Here is a 12,687-nt window from a genome sequence, read left to right on the forward strand (position 1 = left end):
TTAGTAGTGATTAGTTACCACGCTGAAGCAATCGCTGGCGGCCCCCCCCCCCCGTACTCAATCACAATGCCACCCCTGCCAGCACGCGCACGCCGCTTCTCAGGGCGCGCATGGGATGTGCACCAGCCATACACACGTGCCTCGCGCTGCCCTGTCTTTCTCAAACCCCGAGCTTCCAGGGCCCTTACGTGGGCCCGCGACCTCCAGGCCGCAAGAGACTTCACGATATAAACAATCGATCCTCCTCGCTCGTACAGGCAGACACACACTATTTGCGCTACCGATTAATACAATGTTTCCATGTGCATGCGCAGCGTAAGTCTACTACAATTTAGGAACGGCATGTGAAGTGTGTAGTGTGTAAAATTAATAATACACCCCACGACTAGCTAACTCTTAGATGGCCAGGAAACGACAGATTCGTTCAAATATATGTCTGGCATCTCGCGCCCTGTGGTGTTTGTGTGTCCAGCTAAAACACAACCCTTGCTGCAAATATCAACGAAAATACACTAATGGTGTTAGAAGCTTCCTCCACGATTTTGCTCTGTCAGACGCTTGTTGTATCCATGTTCGTGCTAAACGTATACGCATGCGTCTATGGTAGTTTGATGCATCCAGCGGCGTTCCAACAAGAGTTCCTTCGACAACGCGACACCAGTGATCATCTCAATAGATGATCGCAAGACGGGCAGCCACTGAGCACCATGTAGACCAGCGCTTCGGAGGTAGGGCCAGGAGGCCAAACAGGTAATGTTCGCTGTGATTTCGGCAATTAATTACACTTAATAAATTGAGGCAATCTATGTTCAGTATACGTTTTTGAGCAGCAGCTGGTCACACTATGTTAAATTATTAACGTTACTTGGCTGAAATAAGTACTAGCCTTCTATTATCTGCAAATCCCCCGCAACACCTAAGAGTTAATGACAGATGTTAAGTGTTTACTCGGGTTTCATATCTTTCAGAGGTTTCATGCTGACCCGACGTGACGCGGGGGGCCGCGGCCGAGCAACACACGAGTTGAACACGCCGCGTACGTGAGAGGTACGAATCGAACGGGGACTTGAAGACTTCCGACGGGCCGCTACTCGAGTGCCGGCAGGCGCAGCGAACGGGAGGCAATCAACGCAGAGGTTGATCGACCCCCGAGGAGAGGCCCACCGACGGATCGTGAACGACCCGACGCGTTTGACAGCAGCGTCTCCGGTCGAGTGACAAGGTAGCTGTTACATCACGGTGTGCATAAATCTCATCAGTGTAGATTCATGGATCTCAATGTGCGTCGATGACTTGCCCAGCCATTTATTTTTAATCCAGCGGCGTCCCATGTTCTAATTACATTCTGAGCAGTCATAAGTGATTATAAATTGGTCTGGTATAAAAACTAGCTCAGCAATTTGATCCAGCGACGATACACTTCAGCTAGTCCTTGGCTGTTGATTGCAACGACAGCCAATAGCGCGAGATAAAGACTATCTATGCTGCCATTCATAGGTGTGACATTTTGATATATAGTGGAGAATGCCCTTATATGATGATTATTTTACAATTGGGGATCGACTTTAGATTGATAGATCAAGAGATATCAGACACGACGCACCAGCGTGACAGAATAACGACGACCAAGTGAGCCGACCGAGCGCAGGGAAAGCAGAACCAGTCTCCGACGCAGGCCACACAGATCCCTCTGACTGGACAAGACACGCGTAGTATCCACGCCTAGTCGCGACGCGGTCCACACCAGCAAGGTGCAGGCCCGGGCAGAGTACACGGCGGCAAGCAGTGACCCGGCGAACTGGAGAGTGAGGGCCGCAGTGGCAACCGACCAACGTGGCACCATCTGACCGTGACCGCGAGCGACTCGCGTAGGAATGAAGAGTCTGATGCGTGCGCACAATTGACAGGGAGATCGACGCTTCTGCCAGAAGGTTAGTCCTGGCGGCCACTCCACGCTCCAACTTTGATTCACGCGTCATGAATCCACCGCCAACCCAAACGCAATTCAATCATCAGCCGCAACAGCCAAAGAGTTATGGTGGAGCCCAGAGGAGTGGGGAGGACCCGCCCATGAATGCAGTCAGTAGGTCCTACATCAGAGGCAACGACCAGTTCAACACCTCTGCCAAGGACCCACGCCGACGCAGGGGGACGCTGGCACGATAGAGCGCCTGCTCCTATGGCCAGTTCAATCAGCCCCAGATGAGTGGTTCCCTCTGCAGGAAACAAATATCCATAAGAATTCCTCAGGGTTGGGCCACCTGGCATTGTCACCACAAGTGGAGTGGCTTTATTCGAGTCAACATAGCCTCGTGTTGTCACTGACACGCATCGGGAAGGAGTCCTCGACATCATATGATGCTTACAAGAGACTTTAAATACGGTCGCAGGCTTCTAGTTTTTTTTAGAGTATGTGCAGAGTAGAGATTTAAACGGAATCAACGCAACATTCTTTAATCATGTTCACCAAGTTTTTTTTCCCAGTTCAACAATCATTATCTCATGCGATTTATCACTAAACTCCTGCTTAGCTATACGTTTCAGGGAAGATACAAGCAATGACATAACTAGCACAAGAGTTGACACTGTCATTCAGCGCAGTTTCGCTATTTTCAATCTTGATAAATATTCCTATCAACTAATGTGCAATAAACTATATTTCAAACTTACGCTGTTTCTGCGTCTATGATTCGCTCCGCATAATTGTTAATCATTAGTGACACAACCATTTACCTGACAAAAATCGTATGTGTCTTCAAAAAAAGTTCCTCTGAATACGAACCGGATTGCAGCAGTTTTCCAAAAACGTCTCTCCAATGTAATTCGGCTCAATGTTGAAATATGCGCGGCCGGCACCACAACCAAGTTGTAACTACGGGGAAGTGAGGGGTTGCTTGGCGAAATTAAGGTAAAGACCACTCTATAATATAATAAGATTATATTATAGAGATCAGTGAGCTATATTGGTCTAAACTTCTACGTTCTAATGTAACAAAATCGAACCCCATGAAACATCATGATTTCGCCGAAAGAGGGCGACTGATGCATAAATAGCAAAACAAGTTTCGTGTCGTAATTTTCTGTGTTAACAATTACAATTATGTCTTAATCTATTTATTTCCTTAGATCACGAAGTATTGCACAATTATTTCTTAACGTCTACATAGTCAGGAACAGCGCTGGTTTGTATTTTCGCATATTTCGTATGCTTTAGTGCAGTAAATGTATCAATAAGAGTGAAAATTGATCTTGATTTCGACCAAGGTTGGTGGTGTGACTGCCCTGTACACGAAGATGAGCAACATAAAATGGCCCTGGGCTGATCATCTGACCTGTGTATACACGTATATAATATATATAGGGAGTTTAGTATGTGGATTTTGCGCCGATTTCAGTCTTTTCGTAGAAAGGTTTTTTAAAAGTGGTATTCCCCCTTAGGGTTTAAAGAGTGAAGGTTATGTTGGCTGGAGAATCGTCATGCATAACAACAATGAAACTGAAAGTGATACAGAGCAAAGCCACAGGCACTTGGAACGTCTCAATAAAAAAATTAATGGTAAATAAACACGAAATGTACCAAAGTCTTAATGTTTCTCTACTCGATTTCGCCTATATAATCACCTGTAAATGCCGGTCAAATGCTCATCTGCAACACAAAAGTACACCGCACACCCGCCCTGTGCTGCGTGCATAAACAACATGAATAAGAGAGCAGGTAGGAAAGCGTGATCGCGAAATTCGCTCGACGCTCGCTTCATTTCACACGATCACAGAACGAAAACACATCCAACAGCTCCCATAAATGTTCTCTTGTTCGAATTATAACTCAGGCCTTTGTTCTTACTTACTCCCGCCAGAGATATCTCGGGAAATCCTGCAGGAAATGTTCTCTCCGTGAAAATGTAAAGAAGACGTATCATCCGAAAATCCCTAACGGCGCTACTTTCGATCGATCGCTGTAGTCGCGTGTGCGTGACGTCATTCCCGCGCGCATTGTGCTTGGCTTGGTAAGGGCGGAGTAGGTAAGAACAAAGGCCAGAGTTATAATTCAAACAAGTGAACATTTATGTACACATACAGGGTTCTCCCTACGTTGCGCAAACGGGGCGCGCGCCCCGTTTGGGAAAACTCCCCCCTGTTTGAATCGTTGCGCCCCGTTTAGCCGATGGATGTGCACAGCCATACACGTGCCTCGCGGGCCGCTTTCTCAAACCCCCAGAGCTTCCAGGGCCCTTACGTGGGCCCTGGACCTCAGCCGCAAGAGACTTCACGTATAAACAATCGATCCTCCTCGCTCGTACAGGCAGACACACCACTATTTGCGCTAGCCGTAATACAATGTTTCATGTGCGTGGCAGCGTATCTACTACAATTTAGAACGTGTGAGTGTGTGTGTGTAAAATTAATAATCACCCCCTCGAACTAGTAATTTGATGGCCAGAAACTACAGATTGCTTCAAATATATGTTGGCATCTCGGTGTGAGTGTTTGTGTGTCCAGTAACAAACCTTGCTGCAAATATCAAGAAAATACACTAATGTGTTAGGAAGTTCCTCCACGATTTTGCTCTGGTCAGAAGCTTGTATTATCCATGTGCTAAACAGTTACAATGCGTCTATGTGTAGGTTCGATGATCAGCGGCGTCCAACCAAGAGTTCCTTCGACACGCGACACAGTGACATCTCAATAGATGATCGCAAGCGGAGCCATGGAGCCCATGTAGACCAGCGCTTCGGAGGTGGGCCAGAGGGCAACAGGTAATGTTTGTGTTTGGGCCATTAATACATTAATATATGAGGCAAACTATGTCATGTATACGGTTTTTGAGAGCAGCTGGTCACACTATTTTAAATTCTTAAGTTACTTAGGTGAAATAAGTACTAGTTCTATTATCTGCAAATCCCCGCAACACCTTATGCGCACACTTACATGCCCGTAACATGCGGTACATGCATGTATGCATGCATGCATGCATGCACGCATGTACACGCATGTAACCGCATGCGTACCCGTTAACGCGTGCGTGCAAGAGTTATGAACAGATGTTAAGTGCTACGGGTTTCTCTTTCAGGTTTCATGACTTGAACCGCGACCGTGACCGCGGGGGGCCGGGCAGCAACACGATTGACCGCCGCGTCGTGGAGAGGTACGAGCGACGGGACGTGAAGCCTTCCGACGGCCGCTTCGAGGCCCGGCGGGCAGAACGGGAAGGCAATCAACGTGAGGTGATTCGACCCCCGAGGGAGGCCCCCACCGGGGATCGTGACGACCGACGCGTTGACAGGCGTTCCGGTAGTGACAGGTAAGCTGTTACATCACGTGTGCATAACTCATCAGTGTAGATTCATGGATCTCAATGTGGTCGATTGATTGCAGCATTATTTTTAATCCAGCGGTCCCATGTTTAATTACATTCTGAGGCATTCATAGTGATGATAAATTGGTCTGTGATAAAACTAGCTCAGCAATTGATCAGCGCGTACACTTCAGTAGTCCTTGGCTGTTGATTGAACGAAGCAATAGCGGAGATAAAAGATATCTATGTGCATTTCATAGGTGACATTTTGTATATTAGTGAGAGAATGCCCTTACTATGATGTTATTTAAATTGGGATCGCTTTTAGATTTGAACGATCCAAAGATTCAGACACACGGCACCAGCGTGACAGAATAAACGACCGACCGAGTGACCGACCGAGCGACAGGGAAAAGAGAACAGTCTCCCGACCAGGGCCACACAGATCCTCTGCTGACAAACGCGTAGTATCCGCGCCTAGTCGCGACGGTCCACCACCAGGCAAGGTGAGCCGGCGCGAGGACACGGGCCGGTCAAGCAGTGACCGGCGACGGGAGAGTGAGCGCAGTGACCGCCCACGCGGACCATCTGACCGCGGTGACCGCGAGGACTCGCGTAGGGAGTGGAAGTCTGAGCGTGCGCACATGCAGGGAGATCGACGTTCTGAGAGGTCTGGTCCTGGGCCCTCACGCTCCAACTTTGATTCACGTTATGAATCACGCAACCAAACGCAATTCAGCGATAACCGCAACAAGAGTTATGGTGGAGGCCCAGAGGGTGGGGGAGGACCCGTGATGAGTAGTGGTCCTACACAGGGCAGAGACCAGTTCAATAATTCCCAAGGACCCAGTCCACAGGGTGGACGCTGGCCAGATAGAGGGCCTGCTCCTATGGCAGTCAATCAGCCCCAGATGATGGGTCCTCCTGCAGGAAACATATACATAAATCCTCAGGGTGGGCCACCTGGCATTGTCACACCAATGGGTGGCTTTATTAGTAACATAGCTCCTGTTTTCACTGACACACGTGGGAGAGGTCCTGACATCTATGATGCTTACAAGAATTTAAATACTGGTCGCAGGTTCTAGTTTTTTAGAGGTATGTGCAAGTAGAGATTTAAAACGGAATCAAGAAGATTTTTTATCATGTTCACCGTTTGTTTTTCCAGTTCAACAATCATAGTCTCATGGGAATTTTACTAAACTCTGCTTAGCTATCCTTTCATGGATGATACAAAGAATACATAATAGAGAAGAGTATGACACCATTTTAACAGAGTTTTGCATAGTTTTCAACTTGTAAATATTCTATCAATATGTGAATAAATATATTCAAACTTACCTTGTTTTCGTCTATGATTCTCCCTTAATGTTAATCATATGACACCACCCATTTACCTGAAAATCGTATGTTTTCTTCAAAAAAGTTCTTTGAATACGACACGGTTTCACAGTTTTCCCAAACGTTCTCATGTATTCGGCTCATGTTGATATGCGGCGGCACCACCAGGTTGTAACTACGGGATGCTGGGGGTTGTTGGGGATATTAGGTAAGCACAGTAACAGCACTTGTTTTGCTTCCTTATCATCAGGAACATGATGGCAACACGGCTAAAATCAGCTGCTAGCTCGCCGTGAGCACACATTTATTTTTAACACGCTGGAAACGCTACACGCTGAATACAACTCGATGCTTAATAATCCCCAACAGCCCCCAGTGTTCCGTCATAGACAATAGAACACTAATAAACTTAATATAATAAAGATTAAACATAATAAACTTGCGCCAAACAAATGCGCTCATTTGGAAAAACTGAAACCGTGTCGTATTCAAAGAACTTTTTTGAAGAACACATACGATTTTCAGGTAAGTTGGTGGTGTCGTATGATTAAGGGAGAATCATAGACGAAAACAAGGTAAAGTTTGAATATATTTATTCACATATTGATAGAATATTTATAAGTTGAAAACTATGCAAAACGCTGTTAAAACGGTTTCATACTCTTCTTTATTATGTACTCTTGATGATATTGATAAATAACGCTCATAGGGTCTATGTCCCCCAGGGTACTGCCGGAACGTACCCTGGGTACGGTCCGGTATACCGGAACGTACCCTGGTAACTATTTGACATGGTTATGGTTAGGGAGTAGGCGTAGGCGACTCCCTAGACTCGTTAGGGAGTAGGCGTAGGCGACTCAATAGTGGAGTAGGCGAGGTAAGGCATATTAGATAGTACCAGGGTACGTTCCGGTATACCGGACCGTACCCAGGGTACATTCCGGGAGTACCCTGGGGGACATAGACCCTCTCAGCATAAATAACCTACAAGTATTTTTAAACCTGCTGGATTAAATGTATTAGAAGTTAGTTAATTGGTATTGTAAATTTGAATATTTTGCACATTTCTCTGTGTTTGAATTTATTCATTTGAATGAGCATTAATTGCTATCATTAGTTAGTGAAAAGGCTATCTTTGTTAGCATGATATAAGGTATGCTTATAATTTAGCAGGTCTGAAGACCTAATTAAAGTTGTGTACTTATTTGAATGAACTTCTAAAAAGTTTTTATTGTTACTATTACTTGACAATCGTTGGGGTCTTGGCCTAGAGGGTCATGGGGATTAATTGCTGTTTTCTGTTAGCAAACTGGATTGCTCATGTGAAATATGAGGATCGCATTGTAACATTACAGCCACCGACTTGCACCTGTCATAGTCACCACACAAGAATAACCAACAAGATAAATTGCTTGTTGCTTTTCACTAGCTACAAATAAAGGTTTATATTTTAAAAATGTACCAAGAAGAAAAAGATTGTAAGGTTATTTCAGTAGTGAATAAATGAAAATGATTTTTTTCATTGTTGCTGATGAATTTTGTTAAATTGTTATTATTACAAATGAAATTTGTAAATAAAAATGTTTTATTATGCAATATAGCAAGTATTGAAAAGAAAGCAAGAACTGAAGAGTTTGCAGTGCCAACAGCAACATAGTAACATGGTCTTAGATCCATAGACGTATATATGAGACCCTGCCACTGGTTAGCGTGGATTGCCCGGTAATTTGTACGGGAGCACGCGAGTCAAAATTAGCGGTGTACGGGACGACCTCGGGAAAAAATTACGGAGCAGCAAAGAAATCTCTGAAATTTATATATTTTACATAATGCCAAAAAAATGAAGATAAACACAGTGTAAAATCAACTATTATCAGTACATGGACTACTGGGTCTGTAGATTTTTAGACTAATAGCTCTTAAAATGTAACGCGTAGCTACCTGAAAATGTAAATTAGTGGCTGTGTTATGCGCTCGTCTGTCTGGTTTATGGTAAGTCTATAAGACTATTCAGTGTCGTGTGTGTGTCGCGCGGCCGCAGCGGCTTGTGTGTATGTGTGGAACTGCAATTGACATCTTCTGTATGCCCTAATTAATGTTATTTTATACTGTAATAAGACTGACTAAAAAGGTGCTTACTGCAAAATGCCTATTTGGTTACGGAATAAAATCCAAATAATTATTACTGATGATCTCAAGATGGGGTTGGCAGGTCTTATATCGTATGTAAATAATTATAAATTTTTAACACAATTTGATTATTTCCTCCTGATGTTATGACGTATCACTATGTAGTCCGATTAGTGCCTATCCGGTATACTATCCTTGCATGGGCTATTCCATTCATGGTTCCATTCCTTTTGAGGGATGTTTAATGCTTGAACACAATCTGTAGATATGCACTGGAAGGCTTGTCTGTGTAACCTCGTAAAGATTATTATGTCTACTAGGCCAGCCTAGTGAGACCTAGATAATGTCGAGATACTATAAGGTTTTATTGTTGCGAAATGCAATATACAGGGTCATAAGGACTCCACAAACACTGCCGGATGCTATTTGCATATGGTGTAGCATTTTGGCATAATCGGCCTAATAGGTCACTTAATTAGGTCAACAATCACATAAATCAAGAATATATCTTCCTTAGTAATCCAGCATAGAGACTTCAATTTCGTTTAGTCTAAGATCTGCGGCAGAATGCTTTAGCAAGTTTTTCCCGACAGCTAAGCAATGATCTGGCATGGCATTCAAACCCCTACCTTCTATCCGAGCTGCCAGGACAATCAATATGGGCTGCCATGCATAAATGAGGTAAACCGTAAAATCACCGATAACGTGAGGCAACTGTTGGAAGATAGAGAAGCTTGTGTTTTGATGTTTAAGGCCCATGTATCTTAAACACCAAGGATTCCATCGTCTATAGGACTTCTATATTTAACAGTAAGCTTATTATTATATATGAAATGTTAAATATTATGATGCAGCTAGATTAATGGAATACATTAGGAGAACACCCACACCATCAAACTAGCTTACTATTCGCGCTTGACTTCATGGGCTTGTGATCATTCTCTCCAGTCTAAGATGGCTCTCTCCTTACCTTTGCTCTTTATATCTTCCTTCCAGGCATCATCTCGTCTGTGTCCCAGTGAGTTACAACACTCATCTGTCCTCCTTGCACACACATAGTGGCTGGGTACATGACAATCCCATTGACTGCACACCACACTTCTCTGCCTGGCAGGCATTTTTCCTCTGCTCGGCAGGCTGCAGCTAATGCGTGGCGCATGAGTTTTTTGGTGCGGTAGGTTCTCTTTGAGCAGCACTGGACCACTTTCATCGTTTAGGCAGTAACTTCCGCATGGCCATAGTTTAGTGATTTGGACAGCAGGAGGGTCAGCCTCTGTGCTGCAGCTTGCCATAGCATCTTTGGAAGATGTTGCTCATCGGGGATAGGGAGTCCTCAGGTGATGTCTGTCTGGTGGAAGGACTTCAACGGATGGAGGATTCTTTTGCTTGCCGATGAATCTCGTACCATGGAAGCATTCCATTGACGTGCATTTTTCTGCGCATATGTAAATGTAAGAAGGAAGGGGCTTGGCCTAGTTGCCAATCAGGCACTGGTCAAGTGCCATCGTCCTTGTCAAGAACGCCCTGAGTCTAGTCCAGCAATTTGCGTCTGGTTGAAGCCACTTTCAAGGGCGGGACACTTGTCCGCTTTCGCATGTGAGGATTTACGGACACAGTGTCACAGTCCCCTGAGAGTGCGTGCATACCAATATTTCCGTTGCACTTTCCTCTCCTTGGTGACAGTGGATGAATGTCAAGCACGGATGGCCATGCCGACTTCGCTCCATCTGAACATGGCCATGATACGCCAATTCTTCGCAGGCACCATTACACGCAGGCAGCACGGAAACTTCTGGTGTCGTCAGCTAAGGATGCGCCAGCAGTTTGAGCTCCCGCGATGCAGCACGAGCATGAGGAGCTGAATTGAGAGAATATGTCTGCTTCATCATGATGCCAACAATACTGTTGGCTGTGGCCTCACAAGTTCAATGTTGCTACCAATATCAAAAAGTTTAAAGGCAAAAAACAAAAGTTGTCTATGACCTGGAAACGCTATTCGCCAGCGTCTCCTGATCAGTTGGACAGAGGAGGATCTTGAGTGTTGTCCTGCTGTCTTCCATCATGAGCGTGCCTGCTTCCCTGTTTCTCCATCACTTCATCGACGGAGATATGGAATTCCTCGAACGGAACAGTCAGTAGCTATAGTTAAAATCTCGGCGTCTATCATAAAGGACTCTCGCTCGGGCACGTCTGCTGTGGACGCCTCTCAGCTAGCTACTTTACCCACAATGTCTGCGCCATCCTCGGGTACAGTGGGGTGATCATTGCTGAAGGAAGGAAATCTTGCCTCATCAATACAGATAAGGCCAGAACTTTGTCATCCTTATCGGGCCATGAAAGGTATCGGTTGCAAAGGATCACGAGAGGCCAGAGGAAGAGCCGGGGAAGCGGATCCACTGCATATTAACGCGACTCGAACTCACCACTAGCATGGTCGTGTATGTGCATTGGCATGAAAAACAAGCAACAATTACAACAGGCAGGCTCTCACAAACTACTCGCATACAACATAATCTTGGGTAGGCAACATTGAACTGTGAGCGCAGAGCCACCAGTATTGTGCTCATGATAGAGCAGAGGTATCTCTCATCAAGCTACCTGCTTCGTGCTGCATGCGGTGTGCGCATCCTTAGTGATGACGGCAGATGTTATTCGAGGGCTGCTCGTGTACGTCTGGAAGGATGCGAGTACTGCATGGCCATATTCAAGATGAAAAGTGGGATGGATCCGTGCCTTGACATCAATGCCATGGTCACCAAGCTCTGGAAGAATGCCAAGAAAATATTGGAATGCACTCAGCTCTCAGGCTGTGACACGTGGTCCTATCCTAATGGGAAAGGTGAAGTGGTCCGCGCCCTGAAAGTGCTCAACCAGACCAATATTGCTGGACTAGACTCAGTTTGCTTGAAAGGACGGATGCCAGCTGACAGTGAAGCCTTGGATGGCAAACTGCAAACCTTCTTCTTACATTTATATGCCAGAAGAATGACGCATCAATGAATGCTTCCAGGTACGAGATTCATCTGCAAGCAAAAGAATCGCCTGCCAGGCCTGAAGTGCCCTCTCACGCAAGCATACATCAAACCTGCAGATCCCCTATACCGAGAGCAGCATTGCTCAAATGATTGCTCCCTGGCAAGGCTGCAAGACAAGGCGACCCTCCTGCTGTCCAAATCACTAACCTATGGATGGGAAAGTACTGTAAACCGAATGAATGTGTACCAGTGCCAAAAGAACCTACCGCACCAAAAAGCTATGGACGTTCATTAGGCTTGCAGCTGGCCGACAGAGGGAAATGGCCCTGCAGCCAGAAGTGTGGTTGTGGGCAGGCAAATGGCATTGTCCATGTAGCCATGCTCTCGTAATGTGTGTGAAGGAGGCAAATGAGTGTTGTAAGCTGCACTGACACACGAGATGATGCGAAGAAGGATATAAAGAGCATATACGATAGCAGATAGGATATTAGGACTGGGGAGATATGATGCACAAACATGAAGAAGAAGGCGAATAGTAAAGTAGTTGATTGGGTGGGTGTCATCTAGTGTATTCCATTGATCTAGCTGCATCATAATATTTAAAATTTTCATATATAATAATAACTTACTGTTAAATATATAAGTTATATAGACGATGGAATTGCCTTGTGTTAAGAACATGGGTCTAAACATCAAAACAAAGTCTCTATCTCCTCCAACAGTTTTGCGTCAGTTTTGGCTGATTTTACGTTGACCTCATTATGGGCATGGGCAGACCATATTGGATTTCTGGCAATGGCGAAGGATGGTAGGGGGTTTGAATGCCATGCCAGATCAATTGGCTTAGGTCGAAAACATGGGTCAAGACACACGAATAAGTTCTCTATGTGGATTACTAGAAGATATTCTTTGATTTTGTGATTTTACCTAAATTAATATGCTATG

The 12,687-nt window shown here is 45.1% G+C and overlaps 2 protein-coding genes across 12 annotated transcripts in view; both read left to right on the forward strand.

Annotated features, from left to right (window-relative positions):
* Positions 1-6,609, forward strand: part of LOC106806749 (scaffold attachment factor B2-like) — an 82,755-nt gene extending 76,146 nt beyond the window's left edge. For all 8 annotated transcript variants that reach the window (XM_014808803.1, XM_014808804.1, XM_014808799.1 and 5 more), the window contains 3 exons: positions 4,626-4,757; positions 5,072-5,302; positions 5,625-6,609. In XM_014808803.1, the coding sequence (XP_014664289.1) occupies positions 4,626-4,757; positions 5,072-5,302; positions 5,625-6,384 (1,123 nt within the window). In that variant the 3' untranslated portion in view covers positions 6,385-6,609. The remainder of the gene's footprint in view (positions 1-4,625; positions 4,758-5,071; positions 5,303-5,624) is intronic.
* LOC106806751 overlaps positions 3,079-12,687 on the forward strand; it is a 43,465-nt gene continuing 33,856 nt past the window's right edge. For all 4 annotated transcript variants that reach the window (XM_014808806.1, XM_014808810.1, XM_014808808.1 and 1 more), the window contains exon 1: positions 3,079-3,182. The gene's annotated coding sequence lies outside the window, so the exon portion shown is untranslated. The remainder of the gene's footprint in view (positions 3,183-12,687) is intronic.

The sequence above is a fragment of the Priapulus caudatus genome, unplaced genomic scaffold, assembly GCF_000485595.1.
Source record: "Priapulus caudatus unplaced genomic scaffold, Priapulus_caudatus-5.0.1 Scaffold177, whole genome shotgun sequence".
Classification (NCBI taxonomy): domain Eukaryota; kingdom Metazoa; phylum Priapulida; class Priapulimorpha; order Priapulimorphida; family Priapulidae; genus Priapulus; species Priapulus caudatus.